The sequence below is a fragment of the Vicia villosa genome, linkage group LG7 (genome assembly GCF_029867415.1).
Source record: "Vicia villosa cultivar HV-30 ecotype Madison, WI linkage group LG7, Vvil1.0, whole genome shotgun sequence".
Taxonomy (NCBI): Eukaryota; Viridiplantae; Streptophyta; class Magnoliopsida; order Fabales; family Fabaceae; genus Vicia; species Vicia villosa.
The window spans coordinates 94,094,715-94,116,430 of NC_081186.1; the positions used below are offsets into that span (position 1 = coordinate 94,094,715).

At 33.5% G+C, this 21,716-nt stretch overlaps 1 protein-coding gene across 1 annotated transcript; it reads right to left on the bottom strand.

Moving 5' to 3' along the window:
• Nucleotides 1-4,229: 4,229 nt before the first annotated feature.
• On the bottom strand, nt 4,230-4,958 carry LOC131619732 (AT-hook motif nuclear-localized protein 15-like). The gene has a single exon (XM_058890799.1). It carries the CDS (start codon nt 4,956-4,958, stop codon nt 4,230-4,232), a length of 729 nt encoding a protein of 242 aa, XP_058746782.1.
• Nucleotides 4,959-21,716: the final 16,758 nt, after the last annotated feature.

Genomic DNA, 21,716 nt, shown 5'->3' on the forward strand with positions numbered 1-21,716 from the left:
ATGCGAACTCAATGGTACTATTCAGAACCTGCAATTTTGCCTAATTTAGAAAACCCTAATTTTGGGATGAAGAACCCTAAAATGGTGGTTTCGTGTATACGCATCTAAAACTTAATTAAAGCTCCAGAAATGATCTACACCTCAAACCAAACTCAATAGTATGTCTACATCTTGTTAAACATGTGTGAATAGCCAGATACGAATTGATTTTAGTTTGAACAATTTTTGACCTGTGTAGCTCGATTCAGTGAGCTTCAAGGCTTGTAATTGATTGAGATAGTTTCAGTGATGTTCAAGGAAGGTGTATGAATGCTTAGTTTGTATTGAAATGAGCAGAAATTACAAATTCGAATTTGAGTTTTCTTTGAATTTTTTCAAGTGATTACAAAGGTGTTATGCTTAGCTTTGCTTCTGAACTTGTCTCCTTTTTCGTTGCTGAACTAAGATAGCTTATTTATAAGCCATGTGTGCTTAGAATTGAAGCTAATATGTAGCTAGTTGCCTTTGTTGAAATCTTGCATTCTTTAATATTAAAAAAGCTTGAATTCTTGACCAAGTCACCTTGCCTTCAATGCACCTGCCTTGCCCTTTACTTCTCTGCAGAAAGATGAAGATTCTTTGGGGTGAGTCATGCTTGATTTGTAAGCTACCATTTATCCATGCATTTTCCTTTTAATTTTAATCTTAAAGTAAGATAAAATCATGCAAAAATGGATAAAAAAAAGGTATGGGCTTAGTCTTGGTCGTGGGAGGCCCATATCATCATGGAAATGATGTTTGAATGCTGAAAACTTGGCCCCATTTGGAAAAAATGCCATTTTGAACAATGTTGATTTCATGTATTTTCCCAAAATTTAGCCAACTTCAACAAGGTGTAAATCCTTCAATTTTTGTCATATGAAGGAGATCTTGCACTTTTTGGAAACCTCAAAGAGTCCTCTAACCAATGCCTTTGGTCTCATGTCAAAATGATTTTTGAAGCTCCTTGTGTGTCCTTTTGAAAAAAGTGTCTTTTTGTTGACTTTGAAAATGACCTGTAATGTCTTTGATCATATTTTTCAAATGGTGAATCCAATGACCATGGGATCAATGGCATTTGAAAGATAATTGAATTTCCTTCAAAACAAGCTTTGGTTTGAATTTTTTGGATGAAGGATGAGAGAGTTATGATCAGTCAAAGTTGAGTTGACTTTTCAGGCAAAAACCCTAATTTTGAATCTTAGGGTTTTGTTGATTTTTGATCTTTCCTTGATGAATTATGATCATCCAATGATCAAATGATGAATCCTTTGACAAAATATGGACTTTGACAAAAAATTTCATTTTTGACTGTCTGTTGACTTTTTTGGTCAAACGGGTCGTCTGTTGACTGTTTGAGCTGCTGACGGTGCGTCTGAGTGATTTGAAGTTTGAAAATTTGTATGATGGTACTTTGAGATATATGGATGTGTATGAAATTCATTTGAGCTCTCAAAAACTTGTTGCTCCTGTAAAAACAAGAAAACCCTAGTCAGGGACTGTTTATGTAGGAGACAGTTAAGCGTACCTGATTTTTGTGCAGTGTTGAGTCTCTGCTAATCGCGTGATATTCAGAAGACTTCTAGAACAAAAATCTTGGAATTTTGAATTGTGAAAGATTGATTTGATTGATGGTACAAAACACTGAGAATTGTACTGCCAGCAGTTTGGCTGTCAACTGACTGTTCAGGTATTGATGTAGCAGTTAGAGTGAAAAATCAACAGTTAAAGTTAATTTTCTTTTTTGTTGTTTTTTTTGTTTTTGTTTTATGTAAAAAATGAAAGTTTATTTACATGACTTGTTAGAAAAACACAGACATAATAAATAACTAATATTTACGGTATGCGGGCAAAATTACCGATAATAACCCTGAAAATCATTTAATGCACAGAAATAGGAATATTTGACTGGCAGAAAACACACAAAATATTATCTTAGTAATTAAGCAATATTATGACAAATAGTACAACATTTAATACTGACAGTACAAATATCACATACTATATTGAACAGTACGACGAATAAACGGTACATTTAAGAAATAAGAAATACGGCAAATTTTAAGAATGACGATTAATGACCCATGCTATGAACAATAACATGTAGATGATTGGGAGTGCAACCATTGCAGGTCCACACTCTTCAGGACTATGCAGGCAGAAGAAAGTCATGATCACCGTAGCAATGGTGATGACTGTAAGAAACAGTGTCTCTATCCACTTTGCCATTCTTGTTAGGGAAGAAGAGAAAATAGATATGAGGTAGGAATTTGAAAGATGAGTTGGAATTTGATGTGAGATTTTATGGAAGAAAATGAGAGGTATTTATAGAATGGAAAGAAGGAAAGAGACGTTGGGGAATGATGTGATTCCGTACAAAAGGAAAATTTGAGTGGAAGTAAGATTTGAAAGAAAGAGTATGATAGTGTTGAAAAAAGAGAGATTTGATTTTTGAAAAAGAGATTTGAAAAGATTTTTGCAAATAATGGAATATAGTACAAAAATTAGTGGGAAACAAAAGATAATAATAATCTACTTGTTACCAGTACAGTCTGAGTTTCCTGATTCTGCGCCTGCAAAAAGATTTAACTCTGTACCAATTGTGTCAGTACTATTTATCTGTAAATAAATAAATAGCATGTGTGAAGTAATAAACAGTATTTGGTGTTTGCGTAAGAATAAATTCAACTGCAAGCCAAATTACTGTATAAGAAAGATTCTAAAAACTAAGTATTTCATATGTCAGGATATTTGTTGAAATAAAAATCCATGATTATATGAGACCCTTAATTTTCAGATTGGAGTTTTCTTGAAAAATATGTGGGCAAATTTTGGGGTATAACAATTAGCAACAAGACTTATTTGGATTTTTTTACAAGTGTTAAATAGAAAACAAAAGTGTGGTTGCACGCAATGTCTCAAGCATTTGTTACTATGAAGAGATAAACTCTTTTTTTAAAACAGTAAAAGAAATGATTTATTTATTTTGAACAAAAAAAATACATTGTTTAATTTTATTAATACAAAGTTTGGCTCTCTATTTTTATAATTAATTATTCTTATTTAAATTTTTTAACAAAAATCTATGATGAGGATGACTTTTTTTAAGGTTTTTCACCACCGATTTAATTCGGTTCGGGAGTCAGTTTAGGCATCAAGTGGGTCCAGTCCCCTCTCGATCGGAGTTACGAAAAATCGAACCGTAATTCTCCCTATCAAGTTCAACGTCAATCATCACAAGACCAACTAACGATTGATGGATGACTTTTTTAAAATAAAGACTTTATTCTCAATTTCTTAAATCATTATTACTCTCTCTTCATTATTTCTCCTTTTTCTCTTCTATACCAAATATTACATTAAATCTACTATACTTATCATCTTTTTCTATCTTTTCATACTCTTTTTCACCTGTTTCTCTCTTCTCTGTTTCTCCTCATACCAAATATTACCTCACTTTAATACATCTTCTTTGCTTGTAAAAAAGAAAAAATTGGATGAATGTGCTTCGTTTTAAAAAAATTACATTCATGTATGAGTTAAAAGGTAGTGCACTGACAGTGTAAAATAGTTTTACACTGTCATCCAATAGAAAGCTATCGATTAGCCATGTCATTAAAATATTTTTTAAATAAAAGAGTAGTTTAATTGGATACATGATGGTGATTGGTTGACAGTGTAAAAATATTTTACACTGTCAGTGCATCACCCCTTTTCTCTTCATGTATTCTTTAAAACGAAAGCACGTACATGTATTTTAATTTTTTATTACATTTATTTTATTAGTATGTTATTTTCATTATTTTAATTTATTTAATTATTCAACTTTTTATTAATTATTTATATATTTCAAAAATAATATATCGTTATTTGTATTATTAATTTTTAGTGGATTTTACAAAAATATTTATCAAGTATTTATAATTTAAATATTAAATGAAATTTTTATGTTTGTAATTTAGATATCCACCTTATTACACCTTTAAATTTATAACTCTGACAACATTCACTTGAAAATATGTATATGGCTCTCAGACATATAAAACTATAAGCATCCATTAATTCTTATTTAAAACTATCAATTATTAATTTTTTTAAAATAAAACATAAAAACAGGAAGACAATGGTAATAATAATAATAATTGAAAAGCTAAAAAAAATCACAAGGAATTGTTCTCAATCGCATGATATTCTCATCAATAGCATAGTGACTAAGGGAGAATTTGATCAACTGATTGAGTTTCACCACCATTATTAGCATCAGCACAACCAGTAATTGTTGCAATGTCATAGTCTTCAAATAATTGAACATTTCCATTAGTGGTGACCGCTTTAATGAATTCAGGCCTCTTAAAAAGAGAGGCTGAAATATGAATGTCGCTAGCAGCATTAATTTTTCCTCCAATCACTCCGCCAAACACTTGCCCTCGAGATCCAGAGAGCTGAAGGGAAAAAGCGGCATAATCAGGGTTTAAATACGCTCCAGCTAGTGATAACACATTAAACGGACCATCCAATTGGAAAGCTGGGATACGAGAATTCGGAAGAAGAAGTGTAACGTCAGAGACAAGACCAGAACCGTTCACCACGACTATTCTAGCTTCATGACGCTTAGCAAAGTCGATTATGGTCTCCACAACATCATTTCCAATTGGAATCTCAAGAATAATATTTTCCATATCAGCTATTGAGTTTTCCATGATAATCATGGGTGGTTTGGGTTTGTTCTTTGACCCTGAAGGTCTACCCATGTGTCTTCCAGCAGAGGACGAGGGATTGTCCTCCATTGACTCTTCAGTGAGCTCAGAAATCATCAATGTGTTTGGGTTGGTGGTTTGAGAGAATATATGTTCACTCTCAGATATTGAAGAATTCTCTTTTAGGAATTCATTACTAGAGAAAGGAGAAAAATGTGAGGATGCATTTTTATCGTCAGCCATTGAAGATACTGAAGATAAATATTTGTGAAGAAGAGATTGATAATGTATTTTTGTAAAGAAGAGATTAATAATATAAAGTATTTATAGTTTTTTTTGAGATCTAAAACATAGCTAAAAACAATATAATATAATATTTTTTATTTTATTAATTTATTACTTAAATTATTTTATACTAAAACTTAAAAATAAAAACATTACTAGTCTTTTCTAACTCTGAAATTTGGAATTGAATACACATGATACACACGATTCATAAATAAAATCACTAAAATAAGAGATACGGTCAATTTTTTGTTTTCTAGAATGGCTATATTTAAACTAAATTAATATAAAATATAAAATAATTCAAATCCAGAACTTCAAATAATTATAAGTTTCAATATTAAAAAAAGAAAAAAAAATAGAAGCTTCTCTTTTATTAAAGTACATTTTCCAAATATAATATGAAATTCAGTTTCGTAAATTTATTTATGCACAATTCCTTACCATTGTTTCATGCTTATCCCTTTCAATTCATTCAATAAAAAAACCTTAACTATTGATAACTATAATAAAATACATTAAATATAAATTAATTTCATAAAAATACAAATAAAAAAAGATAATAGAAAATGAGATATGTACTGAGAGAGTTGAGAGTGTTAAATAATTTTACATTATAATTATGTATCTCCGCATCATACTATAATTTTTAATAATTTTTAAGTTAATGGTATAACATAGCTGAATGATGTGCATATTCTTTAACCTCAAAAGATATTCATGTAAATGTATTATCTGTGTAAATTTTTTACATATTCAATGTATCATAATTATTGATGTTACTTTATATAGATGATTAAAATAAAAAGTCAAATTTTATTAAAAATTTAATGATTAAAGTTAATTAAACAATGTAAAAAAAATTTACATTATAGGTGTATATACAGTTTAAATTTATATATATATATATATATATATATATATATATATATATATATATATATATATATATATATATATATATATATATATATATATATATATATATTAAACGCTATTAAGCTTAAAAAATTTAAATCACAATTATTCTTCTCTTTCTAAGTATAATTACCATTTAATAATAAAATTATATTTAAAATTTAAAATTATTAAATATATTTATTAATTTTAAAAAGTAAATTCTTAACAAATATATGTTAATGTCTGAAAATATAAAAGTCGTGGTGAAATATATACATACGTAAATAAGATTTTGGATATATATTTTATATAATATAAATACATTAATTATTCTACCAAATTTTCTTTATAAAAGTAAAATACGCAATAGAAATTATATTTAAGGACTTAAGATATAATCAAATTTAATTATAGTTTTGATCCTCTTATTTTAATTCGTTCGTAGAATTAATACGTTATTTAAAAATCAAAATTACTAATCAATTACACCAAAACATCGACAACACACCGAAAAAACGCTACATCAATTTCTTAGTGCCAAGTCCGCAACTTGGAGTCCAAAAAACACTTTTACTTAAAGTAACGCAACAACGTAGAATGAGATACTGATCTCTGATCTTAGTGGATTTGCGGTTTAAACCATTAAATCTTTCACTACACTTCTACATATGTCATGGTCTACTTGAAAAATATGTCACGGTATCTCACACCCGTCTCCCACGAATGAGTACCAAATAAATACCTCACGATCATCTCATTGAGACCATTTATTTAGTCTCACATGATAATTCTCATAGTAATATAATTTACTTATTCAATTACGATCCACGAACTGATAATGGCATAATCACATACCAAGCCGATATAAAAGTAGTCATTATACCAAAACATTGCTCAACCATTTGCGTATTGTGACTCACTAAGACTCTATCAAAATAAGCAAAGTGTCAACAAACGTATAACTAGTATATTATCACACGATCATGACCACCAAGGGCCCTCCCATAAGAATAACATCGGGATCCGGGCTATCTTACTACCACCCCATAGGAGAAAAGATATGGATAATAGCCTACATTTGAAAATAAACCAATAGTGTAATCGTCCTATGTAGCTCATAGGTCATGGAATGCACATGAAGTACTCAAGTCAAAAAGGTGTATGAATTATCGATTTTCCTATTATATCTTTTAAAACCTCATGGCCTTGCTTCATGAGCATACATTCGAAATTATATGTTGTTACTAAGATCATCACAAATCTCACACCTGATGGAAAGGATGACTCGTGTATCTTGTACCCAATAGAGATATTATCGCGCTATATACGTCAGGTAACACTCACATGGGAGTCTAACTATGAGGCCATGTACATAAGTGAACCACCCAAGGTCATACAACAATCATCCATTCATAACCTATAGGCGCGACAATCAGACAACATGACAAGTCTCCTTAAGGTTGTCACCTTGTAAGTCCTTCTAGTCTCACACCTTATGAATATAGTAAAAACATAAGAGTGTCATGTTCCCAGGATTCTCCTATACTGGATATGATTTGTTTAAGTTTGCCATGTGATATTTGTGGCAACCTACTTTAAAAATTTATTTTCAAACGGAGTCGACACCCACTATTTTTTATGGGCAAGTGAGAAACCCTTAAAATAGAGATTTGCGTAAATATGTAATTTAGGCAAAGGGAAGGTGTTATGCACCCTTTGCCTCCCTTGTATTCAAGGGGACCCATTTAGCCTTTAGGTTTAGGTTTTATAAAAAAGGTTTTGATAGTTGTTGACTAATAGATTAAAAAAAGTCTTTAGCCAAAAGGGTAAAACCCCAAAGGTTTTGATAAGGCCATTGTCAGATCGAGACAATGACCATGGCTAAACAAAATATAGCAAGAATAAAAAAATAACCTCAGAGTATCATCATTGGCCAAAACAATGTTTTTTAAAATGGAGGCCTCGTGTTAAATCATTGGCCAAAAAGAGGAAACCTAAAAGTTTGTAAAAAGGTATTGAAAATAAAACTACCCTTTTTAATAAAAGGATGGCCTCATACCAAAAGGTTTAATCATTGACCAAAAGTGTAAAACCTAAAGATTTTGATGGAGATCAAGACAACAATGAACAAGGTTACCGTGGATAGTAAAAATAAAAGATAAAAGGGCCTCAATGTATATCATTGGCCAAAATAAGGTTTTTTAATAGTTAAAAAAAGTTTTTTAAAAAAAAAGGGGCCTCATAGGTAATCATTGGCCAAAAGGTTTGAGTTTGAGATTGAGTTTGAAAAGTGAAAAGGGTTTGTCGGCCGCTGTCAGTTAATTGGCAATGGCGGGTTAGGATTGTTCAAGACAGCCTAAGACAAACCCTCAGAGGGAGGAGAGAAGCATAGAAAAAAAGCGTAGAAAAAAAGTTGAAAAAAACGTTTTAGAAAAGTTGTACGTGAAAATGGGAAAAAGGTCCCTTTTTAGGGTTGCCAAGACCCCTATTTATAGAGTTAGAGAATTAGGTTAAATTCCATAAGAGGAAATAACTCATATCCAAAAACTCAATAACCCATTTTGAAAATTAGTAAAAAAAAAATAGAAGAAAAAGTGTGAAAATGCCACTTATAGGATTCAAACCCGTAACTTATTACTTGCAAGCCTGATTCCTTACCAATTGTGCTATGTTATTTATTTGAAACAAAAATCCAATTGAAAGCATATGAAAGGCAAGCAAATATTTGTTATTTAAAAATATAAATAATTTACAAGTGAACTATTATATTTTTAAACAAATAATTACAAAAAAGCTAAAATATTGTAAATAAACCAAGAAAGTTTATAAAATCCAAGTTTAAAAATAATTTTGAATTTTGAAATGGGGCCTCATATTTTATGAATAATAAGCCCAATTAAATACACACTTTTACTTAATGCATACCCTCATTTAATCAATAAAATCTAATGACCTCACATCTTATGGATGCTAAGCCTAAGAGATTGAATTGAAGTATACATGTATTTTATAATCTTGATCACACTTATATACATATATATTTTAATACATACGTATTTTAAATGATGTGCCAATAAGAAGGGACAAGTCTTAGTGGGTCAAATTTGGGGTATGACAGCTGCCCCTATTTAATTACTATTCAATTGAAGGGCGTGACAATACGCAAGTCTCACGTGTTTCAGATCGGAGTGTTATTAAATAATGGAAGACCCCTAAATTTGTCCGACAAATAGGCATGGATAATTAATTCATCCATACCAAGGTTTGTGAATTGGCATATTCGTCTCGCTATAAGATTGACACTCATAGCCACAAGATACATTTGTCACATGTTCTGTTTCTATATCCCAATTTATAGTGTAAATAATACGAATGTCGACTCTATATTTATAATAAATCCGATAATGTTCAACGATGATTATGCATTTTTACTGCGACCTAGGGGGTAAGTGATGCGAGTCCAGACTCTAAACTTAGGATCAATCCATTAGAGTTGGGGAAACATGAAGAATTAACTTGCTAAAGTCTATGGACTGACGAAGCAAGCATTCATAAATTCTTGTACCATGTTTTAAGGATTAATATGCTAAAACCTATGGATTGACATAACAAACATTCGTAAATCCTGATATACACCTCCTAATCCTAAGAAGTGTGGGTTCAAATTCTATCTGGGATCCGTCCAGTAGAGTCGTAGATATATAAAGAATTAACTTACTAAAGCAAATAAGCATTCACAGATTCTTATATTAAGGATTAACTCGCTACAACCTAGAGATTTACATAGCAAGCTTTCTTAGATCCTGAATTACACATTCTTAACGCAACCTTTGGGGTAAGAAGTATAGATCCTAATTTATCTTTGGACTGATCCAAAGAGTAGGAAGGATATGAAGAATTACCCTACTTACAGAGCAAGTATTCACAGATTCTCATATTAAGGATTAACTTGCTACAACCTAGAGATTTACATAGCAAGATTTCGTAGATCTTGAATTCATACATTCTTAACGCAACCTTCGGGGTAAGAAGTATGGGTCCTAATTCATATTTGGATAATCCAAAGAGTATGAAGAATATGAAGAATTAACCCGCTTACAGAGCAAGTATTCATAGATTCTCATATTAAAGATTAACTCGCTATAACCTAGAGATTTACACAGTAAGCTTTCGTAGATCCTGAATCCATACATTCTTAATGCAACCTTCGGGGTAAGAAGTATGGATCCTAATTCATCTTTGGATAATCCAAAGAGTAGGAAGAATATGAATAATTAACCTGCTTACAGAGCAAATATTCACAAATTCTCATATTAAGGATTAACTCGCTACAACCTAGAGATTTAAAACCTTTTTTATCCTGTACCCAAAAATTCATCATCATTACCACGTGTATTTTTAGGAAAAATTTCTAATCATATTTAACTATGGGATCTTTATTACCCATTTTCCACATATCATCACCATAAATGAATTTTTTTTCAATAACCATTTTTTTAATTTTTTTTAAAATAATCAAGTTTTCAAAAAAATTACACAAATGACCACTTTTTGCTTATTTTAACATGTTGTCACCAGGGGGTGGCGATAACAACTTCTTCCAATTGGATTCGCCATTGGGCCTGGCGAATACGTTCGAAAAATGGGCCAAGTCGCCACCCCATGGCGACAACACCCATTCCTTTTTTTTAAATTTTTTTAATTAAATTATTTTACCTATTTTATTATACTATTTTCTTCATCTGTGGGACCATGTCGCCACTCTATCTGGCGAATTATCTTCATGTGTGGGCCCTAGTCACCTCCTTGGGTGGCAACAACACTCATTTGAGAATTTTTTTGCCTATAAATAGCAACACATTCCTCCATAAAAATTCATTCATTTCTCCACAAATTTTCTCATTTTTCCTACACATTATTGTTCATGTCTCGCATAAGACCCTGTAAATGACACCAAACATCATCCAGCCGTCCCGTGCCGCAATCGGAATATCGACCCTCAAGGAACATTATGACGCATTGACGTTGAACCAGTTTTCGAACAAAGACCAAAAAATATTGAAAACTAGAATGTATATTATGTTATTATTTGGTAACTTTCTATTTCCCAATGGTACTGGGAATAGTGTAAATTTTATGTACTTGTCTTTGCTTGAGGACATTGATGAAATCAACACGTATAGTTGGGGTTCTGCGGTATTGGGTTACCTCTACAGCTCCTTGTGCAAAAATGAAAAAAAAAAAGAAAGTTCTACATTTTGTAGATGTGCATTTTTACTACAAGCATGGGGATGGTGGAGAATGCCAATACTAGCCCCTGAAAACCCGCACACATACATCTTCCCGTACGCGTCAAGGTAACTTAACGACATTATTTTATTTAATATATTTATTCTATTATTAATTGTAACTAATTTGATTTCTATTTTTTTATGTGTTTAGGTTTAATGGAACTGGGTTGGATTACAGCTGAACGCCTAAAAAAAAAATTTACCGCCAACTCTTGGATCGACTTCGACCACAAGATGTATTACCACTACACTTTCCATTATCTAACTATATTTATAAAATAAAGCATCTTCTCTATTTTGTAATCTAAATTTTTTTACTTTGCAGTTTATTTGGAGACCATACTTGGAATTGAGCCATGAACCCATGAGAGAAGAGGCAGCTGTTTGGATGACAAAATCACCTATCATACGGTTCACCACTGTGGAGACGCACCACAGTGACCGTGTCAAACTCCAGTCCGGCATGCATCAAAATATCCTCGACCCCCCTGAGTTTTTGGAACCTTTGCATCTGCAAAATGTTAGTCAGTAGTGGTACATCGCAAATTGGAAGTCATTTGCTAAAGACCTCCGTAAAATATCGGCCCGTCGTTCAAACCATGTCCTACATTTACCTGTGGCTCCGACCGAAATGAAACCAATAGCTGAATATGTCAACTGGTATAGAATGGTTACAAATCCTGAAATGATTGTGTCTGACCCTTTCTATTTGGAAGACCCGCGAGCACAACAACCTTATTTTCAACAACAAAAACCACAAAATTTCCAACAATAAAAACCACTAAATTTCGAACAACAACAACCACAATATATCCAACAACATCGCCAACAACAATATTACCAACAACAACAACAACAACCAAATTACTAACCAATATACCAACAACAACAACAACAATTCCAACAATACCACCAACAACAACAATTCCAAACTGAACCACAAACTCAACCCCAACCTCAAACTCAACCCCACCACCAACGCTTCCAAGATCCCAATGTGGCGGGCTCCTCTAGATCACCACCACTTACCCCGGACATAGGCATACATGAAGAATACCCGCCATACAACTCATCTGACCAACTAACATCACAGTACCCCAATCAACCATTAGAATTCAACACACCACCACAACCATTGTATTTTAACCAACCCGAATCGACCACCAACTACCAAAGACTAAACTTTGAGCCCACATCCACTAGGAGCCATTTTTCCCACCAAGACAAAGTTTTGAAGGCGACGCGGGCACCCGCCTTTCCTATAGCGGAAATTCTAGAGGTCAAGGTCGGCTGACAGATTTTGTAGACCCGGAGTGCATTGACGGGCCATCGACCCAGACACAATTGGAACCAAATAGAGGAGGTTTCGTAGGAATAGGGGAGCACTACCAACTCGTGAGCCGTCTACACGAGTTATTAGACCTCCTCCGTGCAGATCGTACCAGGGTCACCAAGCGCTTGATAATGAAATATTCATGAATTTCACCTTATTCTAATATATCAGACATCATATCAATTGGAACTACGATTCCCATTTTATGATCGAAACAGGGAATCAAACATTTTCAAACTATCAGAACACTCGCTTAAGGAGACCCAAGCAAGCTCTCACCTAGAAAGCTCCCTGTGAGACTTCAATGAGAGAAGTTAGAATGTCACATTTCCTCAAAATCAGCCTGCCTGGCGAGCTCATCCCTCACCTGGTGAGAATGGCAAAACAGTTTCCGCTGCAAGTTTTTTAGTTTCTCGTCTGATGAAGCATTCTGATGTAAGAAGGTTGGCTGCACGTATTGGAGAAGAGGTTTCCCTTCATATTGGTCTATGTTGAAGCGGTAAAGCGGAAAGCAACAAAAGTTTTGGAAGTATTTATCTGGGAATTTATCGTGTCCACAGAGATTAGTGCTATCGAACTGCCGTTCAACAGTTTCCGCAATTATGAGTTTGGATTGAACTTGTTAAAGATAAAAACGGAAAAGTATAACATATGAACATAAAAATAATTCATTCTTGATAGAGAATAACTTATCTGGTTTGAATCTAAACTACTCCTCACAAACTTAGATTTATCACTCCGTCATACTCAATCTACAATACTCATCAGAATCACCACATATCCCTCACATCAATGTCCATTTCTGCAACACCGACGAGAGATCAACTATATTGCTCTTTCAACGATGTCTCAACCGATCGAACAACACAGAGACATTAAACTTAGATATTATGTGGATGTTAACCCCAATCCTATGTCTAGAATCTAGAACTAACAGGTATTCTCCTAATCAAGATTTATGATGCCTATTTCTACAACAACACAAATCCAAAGCATTTAAGCAAAAAGATCAAGGAAACACCGATTAAGATTTGTAATGCAAACTTTATACAACTAGTAGAAAGAGTAACAAACATACATAGGTTTAGAGTAAACTTACAAACAAACCCAACCAAAGTGGTTACAAAGAGAAGAGGGGGAGAAGAAAACCAAATCTTTCGTGGTGTCAATCACGAGCAAAGAAGCTTCGACTTCGGATCATCCGATTACAACCTCTAATGGTGTTTCTAAGCTATCTAGACCAAAAAATGAAGGTTTAATGGATTGGGAACAAATACCACAAAACCATAACCTAAAAATGTGTTTTTTGCCCCTTTTAACGAGTTGCTGTCCCAGGCGATTTCGCTTAGCGAGCTTAATCTCGCTAAGCGATAGCAGAAAAAACCAAATTTTGTTTTCGCCATAACTTGAGAATCGTAACTCTAAATTGCGCCCGATTCGAAGCGTTAGAAAGATTATTCAATGCTCTATCTAACAATGACAAAATGGCAACAAAATTGATGATTTTTATCATCCTTATTTTGAGCCTTATTCTTTGATGAATTTATTTGGTAGCTCAAAATCGCGCGTTTGAAGCCGTGTCTTCGACACTTTATTGCTCATGCTCCAAATACGCCTCAATAACTACAAAATGAATCGAAAACTATCAAAAGGTATATAAATGAATCAAAAATACAAGTATACACAAACTAAACATATTTACACAAAAGTTGAGTTTATTCAACCGAAATTAACAACAAAGAGTCGATAAGTGCACTAAAAAGTATATGCAAAAATAGCTAAAATTTGCACTTATCAAAATCTCCCCAACTTGAACTTGTTTGTCCCTAAACAAGAATCAACTAACTCAAGGAAACAAATGCAAAAATCCAAAAATCACGAATCAACAAGTTTTGAAAAAAAAAGAAACAAATGTATGACTCAAATGCAAAACGGAACACACAAAGTAAATATTCTTACCACTAATTACGACGATAACATAAACATGATACAAATGCTAAATACAATTAATATACCAAACATTCTAAAACAACACTAGTTCAAAAATGAATACACCTAGCACACAATCATCGATAGATGAAAAACACAAAAGTGGGGTATTTTCACTCATCCAACAATCTTGCAAACAAAAAACTAAATTATACAACCATCCAAAAATCATGTTGAAAACACAAAGACAAGAATCATAGGGACTTTTTAAGGTTGTAATGTGACTTGGTTAACAAACAAGGGATAATTCCTAAGGCTAATCGAAATAAAAACTTGCCAAAACCTAAGGGAGTGATCAACTCACAAAATTTCAATCAAACTTCTTCATAATCCCAAAGTTTTCAAACAAATTACATACTTATTAACATAACATTATTCCATACTCTTTTTGTTTTGTTTTTTTTCAAAACTTTTTCTCTTTTTTCTTTCTTTTTCTTTTCACTTCTTTTTCACATTTTTTTCTTTTCTTTTCACAACCTCATAATCAATCAACCAAAAAGCAGGTAAACATTCTCTCCCCAACTTGAATTCAACCATATTATCAAAGTGTGAATACTCCGTACTTTCTAAGGCAAGGTAAAAATTCAAACCAAAAATCATGGTTGAGGGTTCAAGAAAACAAAGAATCAACATCCATACAAAAATGAGAACCAAACACTCATGGACAAGCATTTAGCAAAAACAAAATGGACATTGACAAAAAGGCTCAAAAGGGATACTAATGATCACACACTCACAAGGTGAGTTGAATATTTGGCCAAGGTAGTTGTGCTCAAAATGGAACAAAAATGCCTTGATCACTTTCATGCATCATATAATCAACAAAAACAAAAGATTAAGCATAATAAAATCCAGTTAGAACAAGAATTGTGGTCTCCAGCATATGTGAAAAATGGAAATCTACCTCACAAAAAGGTGGGAACTAAAGTGATTCACAAACGAACAAGTATACAAAAGAATGAATAACATAAAAGTTGTAAAAAGCCTAAGTATCGTGAATATGCTAAAGTCTAGAAAGAGATAAACACATACCTTGAACGTGTACAAAACTTTAACAAAATCATTACCATACACTCGCAAGTCAAAACGATCAAACTTGGAAAATCACCTCAAATTCTTCAAGCTACTCAAAAAAAGCTCAAAGACAAACGCACAACTATTAATTTACACAAACTAAAAGACCATATGAAATTGTCTAAACAAATTTAAAAGTGAAGATTTAAAATTTAAGAACTGGTCTGATCTAAATTTGTTTAGACAATTGCATCACACTACCTAAACTAAACAAAAACTAAAAAGAATAGACATGCTTGTTTAACGTCGTAAGCTCGACGCCTGTTATTTAAGAATGTTCCTCCAAGTTACTTCTGCCCCATTATTCCTAACCACACACAAGCAAACGTGAAAAGAAACAAACAATGATATAACGAATTTACAACTATAATTATAAACATAAACAAGTAAGAATATACAATATGTGCGATATATACAAAACTCAAAACGTTAGAAACTATTGCGATGCAAATTCAATAAAACACCAATCCCTGGCAACGGCGCCATTTTGTTGAAGCGGTAAAGTGGCAAGCAACAAAAGTTTTGGAAGTATTTATCCGGGAATTTATCGTGTCCACAGAGATTAGTGTTATCGAACTGCCGTTCAACAGTTTCCGCAATTATGAGTTTGGATTGAATTTGTTAAAGATAAAAACAGAAAAGTATAACATATGAACATAAAAAGAATTCATTCTTGATAGAGAATAACTTATCTGGTTTGAATCTAAACTACTCCTCACAAACTTAGATTTATCACTCCGTCGTACTCAATCTACAATACTCATCCGAATCACCACATATCCCTCACATCAATGTCCATTTCTGCAACACCGACGAGAGTTCAACTATATTGCTCTTTCGACGATGTCTCAACCGATCGAACAACACAGAGACATTAAACTTAGATATTATGTGGATGTTAACCCCAATCCTATGTCTAGAATCTAGAACTAACAGGTATTCTCCTAATCAAGATTTATGATGCCTATTTCTACAACAACACAAATCCAAAGCATTTAACCAAAAAGATCAAGGAAACACCGATTAAGATTTGTAATGCAAACTTTATACAACTAGTAGAAAGAGTAACAAACATACATAGGTTTAGAGTAAACTTACAAACAAACCCAACAAAAGTGGTTACGAAGAGAAGAGGAGGAGAAGAAAACCAAATCTTTTGTGGTGTCAATCACGAGCAAAGAAGCTTCGACTCCGGATCATCCGATTACAACCTCGAATGGTGTTTTCTAAGCTATCTAGACCAAAAAATGAAGGTTTGATTGATTGGGAACAAATACCCCAAAACCATAACCTAAAAATGTGCTTTTTGCCCCTTTTAACGAGTTGCTGTCCCAGGCGATTTCGCTTAGCGAGCTTAATCTCGCTAAGTGATAAGTGCCAAAATGTTGTTATTTTGAGTATATAATTATGGCACTTATCGATTCTATTCATTCTGATTTTGTAATAAAATCCCCACTTTTGTGTATATATTCACATTATTTAGTTTTCATATGTTTTATATACCGTTTAATAGTTTTTCCTTTGTTTTTATAGGTATTCATGCTTATTGGAGCCTCGAGGAATAAAGTGTCGAAGGCACGGCTCCGATTGCGCGATTTTGGATCAAATAAGCAAGATTTGTGCAGAGAGGTCCGCTTAGTGGCCTCTAAGCGTGCTTTCCAGTGGCGAACCAATTTTTCTGGCCGCTAAGCGGAGCCCTGTTTACTGTTCTAGATATTTTTGTAATACGTGTAGTCCGCTCAGCGAGGTTTGGCCGCTAAGCGGCCGTAGCAAAAATTGTGTTTATATTTCTTCATTTGTAACATTTCTAGGGTATGGTTTTGGAGAGTTTTTAGTTCCAACTCCATCATTTTCATTCTTAGATCAGGATTAGCTTAGAAAACAACACCGGGTCATGCACTTGGAAGATCGGAGGTGGATTTCTCATCAACCGGAGCTGACAACCCGCGAGATGTTTGGTTTATCTCTTCTATTCTCTGTGTATTTCTTTGTGTTGGGTTTGTTTGTATAGTTACTCGAATCTTATGTATATTTACCGATTATAATGTTATGTTTAACTTGCTTTACAAATCTGTGTTGATGTTATCCTGGATTTTTGCTCTATGCTGGGGATTTGGGGTGCTTTAGAGATAAACTTCTTGAATCCTTATCTAGGATGATAATCTGTTGGTTCTGAACTCTAGAGATAGATTTAGAGCTAGCATTCACTGTTTGTATCTGTTCTTAATGCTTTTGTGTTTGAGCGGCGCGCGAGAGATCGCCGACGCGAGAATACGGATGTTCTTGCGACTTTGCGTTAGAGATAACCTTAGTTGTGAGATGATCTCGTTTGTGCTCCAGAGATGGACGCTTATGTGAGAGATACGTGATGACATAGATGAGTATCGTAGGTTGAGTATAACGGGTTGGTAAGTGTATGTTTGTGAAGAGTGAATATATTTACATTCCTGATAAGTTCTTTCTCTTCTAAGAATGTGTTTATTCTTTTCCTATCTATATCTTTGTTTACTTTTTGGCTCATTCAAACCCAAGCTCGAAACCGTAGAAACTGTTGAATGGCATCTCTCCATCTCTGTGGACGATAAATCCTGGATCAATATTTCCAAATCTTTTTTTCGTTGCTTGCCGCTATGCCTGCTTCAACACTAAGCGATAGCAGAAAAAAACCAAATTTTGTTTTCGCCATAACTTGAGAATCGTAACTCCGAATTGCGCCCGGTTCGAAGCGTTGGAAAGCTTATTCATGCTCTATCTAACAATGACAAAATGGTAACAAAATTGATGATTTTTATCATCCTTATTTTGAGCCTTATTCTTTGATGAATTGATTTGGTAGCTCAAAATCGCGCGTTTGAAGCCGTGCGCTCGACACTTTATTACTCATGCTCCAAATACGCCTCAATACATACAAAATGAATGGAAAACTATCAAAAGGTATATAAATGAATCAAAAATACAAGTATACACAAACTAAACGTATTTACACAAAAGTTGGGTTTATTCAACCAAAATTAACAACAAAGATTCGATAAGTGCACTAAAAAGTATATGCAAAAATAGCTAAAATGTGCACTTATCAGTTTAACAGGATTTTCGCAAGTTTGGCGTCTGATGTTAGAATGACTCATATTATAACCTTTAAGAAAGGGAATCGACCCAGGAGTCCAAGCCATTGCTTTGTAGTGATCTATAGGTTTTTAAGCCATTTATGTTTGTTTTAGACCTGAAAATAGCATTTTACTATTTTCTACTATTTTAGCAATTTGTGTTTTATTTATTTAATTATGTTTTGGATCAAAGGCCCATTAGGATTTCTTTGATTTCTGTATTTAAAGACATTTGTCCTAGCCATAAGGATTATCTTTCATTATAATAAAATTTAGAATTTTCTTTTTTCTGGTGGATTCCAATTTATCTGACAGGTTTTGCGCTTGCAATCATGTGTTTTAATCTAGGTTTAACGCTCGTTATTTCTTTTGGGTTTCCAATTGCATCAGTTGGCATCAGAGCATGTTTCTTCTATTCTATTCATAGCTTGAAAATCATGGCAGATCAACTGGAAACCAGAGCAGATCTTGAGGGAATTACCACGTCTTTTATCACGACTCTAACTGCTTTGACTAAATAGATGACAAGTTTAGAAAATTAAGTGAACAATGCCAACAACAACTGAATTTGACGAAGAGACGAGAGAGGAGGAAAAATTAGGGGTGGAAAACTTTTGAATAATCCGATTTTCGTTCTACATCCACCATTAGGCCTACATAATCTATCTCCTTTCATTGATTTCTTATCTCAGGTAAAAGTTTCCAGTTTGTACAGCTTGCAGAAAATTTTTATATCTTGCAAACATGAGAGTAACATTTTTAAACTAAAAACGTTGTATACAATTTATGTTAAAGAGGTAAAGTCCAAAATTATCAAGGGGGCAACAAAGAATAATGAAGTAAATTATGGTGATGATGAATTTGGTATATATGGAATATATGCACAAGGGTGTTTATGGTATGAGAGTGTCACAATCAATTGCAAAAATCAGCTGGATAATGATGGTATTTGTGCTAAATTTAATTTTTATACTGAAGTGAGTGGAGATCCTTTTACAATTGCAGTTTCTTTGACAACTGAGGAGCAATATCTTTTAAGTGAAAATTCCCAACTATTAGCTTCTGATATGCCTGTAAGAAAAGTTGGAAACCATGACATGGATGAAAAGGTGGAACATTTGCAAATCAATATTGTAAGAGATGGAAATCTTGAAATGAATTTTGTTTCATATTTTACTTGGCTGGCCTTGGCAATTTGATAATGATATCATATATTGAGGAAGGGACATCATGATGATGTTTACATGTGGCGCACATAAAATTGATATGCCTCATGTTTTGCACTTTGCTATGAATTCAGGAGGAAATAAGTATAGTTTTTTGGTTTTGAACCGAGTGAAAAGGATCTTGATGAGGCTATTAAAGAAACTGAATTTTTGTCCAATACTGACTAAAGGGGTGCTGAGTGTTGTAAAAGAGAAAACAAAAATTCTAGAAGAAGCTCTAGGGGTCCTAAATTATTTCAAGGAGTTGATCAGAGATAAGCTAGCAAACAGTTTGTCTCATATGCGAGATAAACACATGAAATTTAAAGTTTTTTATGTTAGAGAAGATGTGATAGCGTTTCTGTGTAAGGAGAGATTTACAGTTGGTAGTTACGCCAAACTGCTGCCAGATGAAGCTCTTTATCAAGAAGAGAACTCGGGGTCGAGTTCTTCAGAAGTAAATGATATTGATGTAGGAAGGCTAACAACGGGTATTGAAGAAGAAGTGGCGAACAAGATTGGTTCAGTAGGATTTGCAAAAGTTTAAGCCATTTAAGTTCACTTTAGTCCCGTTGTCCTTCCTGAATCAAGTCCACTTTTCTTATATGTTTCTGTGAAATACTTTACCTGTTAGCACACAACAAACTTGAATCAAAAAATAAGTTTCTGTTGAAGATCCATAAGCCCAGTACCCTACAAAGGTAACCAAATATAACGACAAAACTTCGACGGTAAATTGAAACTATATGGTTTTCATCATGTTCTTTACAACCAGCTGCCTGATCGCCGCCTATTATCATTGGAACACATGGTTTTATCCATTTTCACATTATAATTCCACCTTAAAATTGACAATAAAGAGCTTTGTGACACCAGTTCTGTTGTGAAAAACGATACCAATAACAAAGTATAATAGGGAATTATAGGGGAGAAGAAGAACACAATAATTGGTTATAACCGTTATTCTTTTACTTTCTCTTAAAACAAGATTACAAGTTTACAAGAATAACAAATAACCTCTCTCACCCTAAATTAGGATTTGCAGCTTAGCAATGATGAGAGACTAGTATGCTATTTATAATAAAACCTAACATACTAACTAATTGGCTTTTTCCACAAGGCCCATTACACAAGCCAACTTAATAAACAAGCTAACTTAACAAATTAGGGTTTAAACACTAAAATCTAATTTAACATGCTAACAACCCTAGCATCTTCGACACAAGCATGTGAACAACCTTCGACATCATGCTTAACCCTGTCGAACCAAGAAGCTACCCTTCGGCCATACTAGAGTTCGATCCAATATCTCACAAATCTCCACCTTGGATCTAACTCTACAACATCAAGGGAACACACTAGCTTTCTTCATGCAGCTTTATCAACTGCATACAGTGGAAAAACTTGCAACTCGGCAATGTCTTGGTGATCATATCAGCAGCATTGTCTTCAGTCGAAACCTTCAGCACTTGGACTTCTCCACGCTCGATTACTCCTCTGACGAAATGCAGCCTCACATCAATGTGCTTAGTTCGCTCATGATAGGCTGAATTCTTCGACAGGTGTATTGCACTCTGACTATCACATTTAACAGTGATACTTCGACCTTGAAGTTTCAGCTCCTTTGCAAAACCTTCAAGCCACAATGCTTCTTTCACAGCTTCAGTGAGAGCAATATATTCCGCTTCAGTTGTTGATAGAGCAACAACCTTCTGAAGAGTTGCTTTCCAACTAATTGTTGTGCCAAACATAGTGAAAACATATCCAGAAATAGACTTTCTAGAATCCATACAACCTGCATAATCAGAGTCGACATA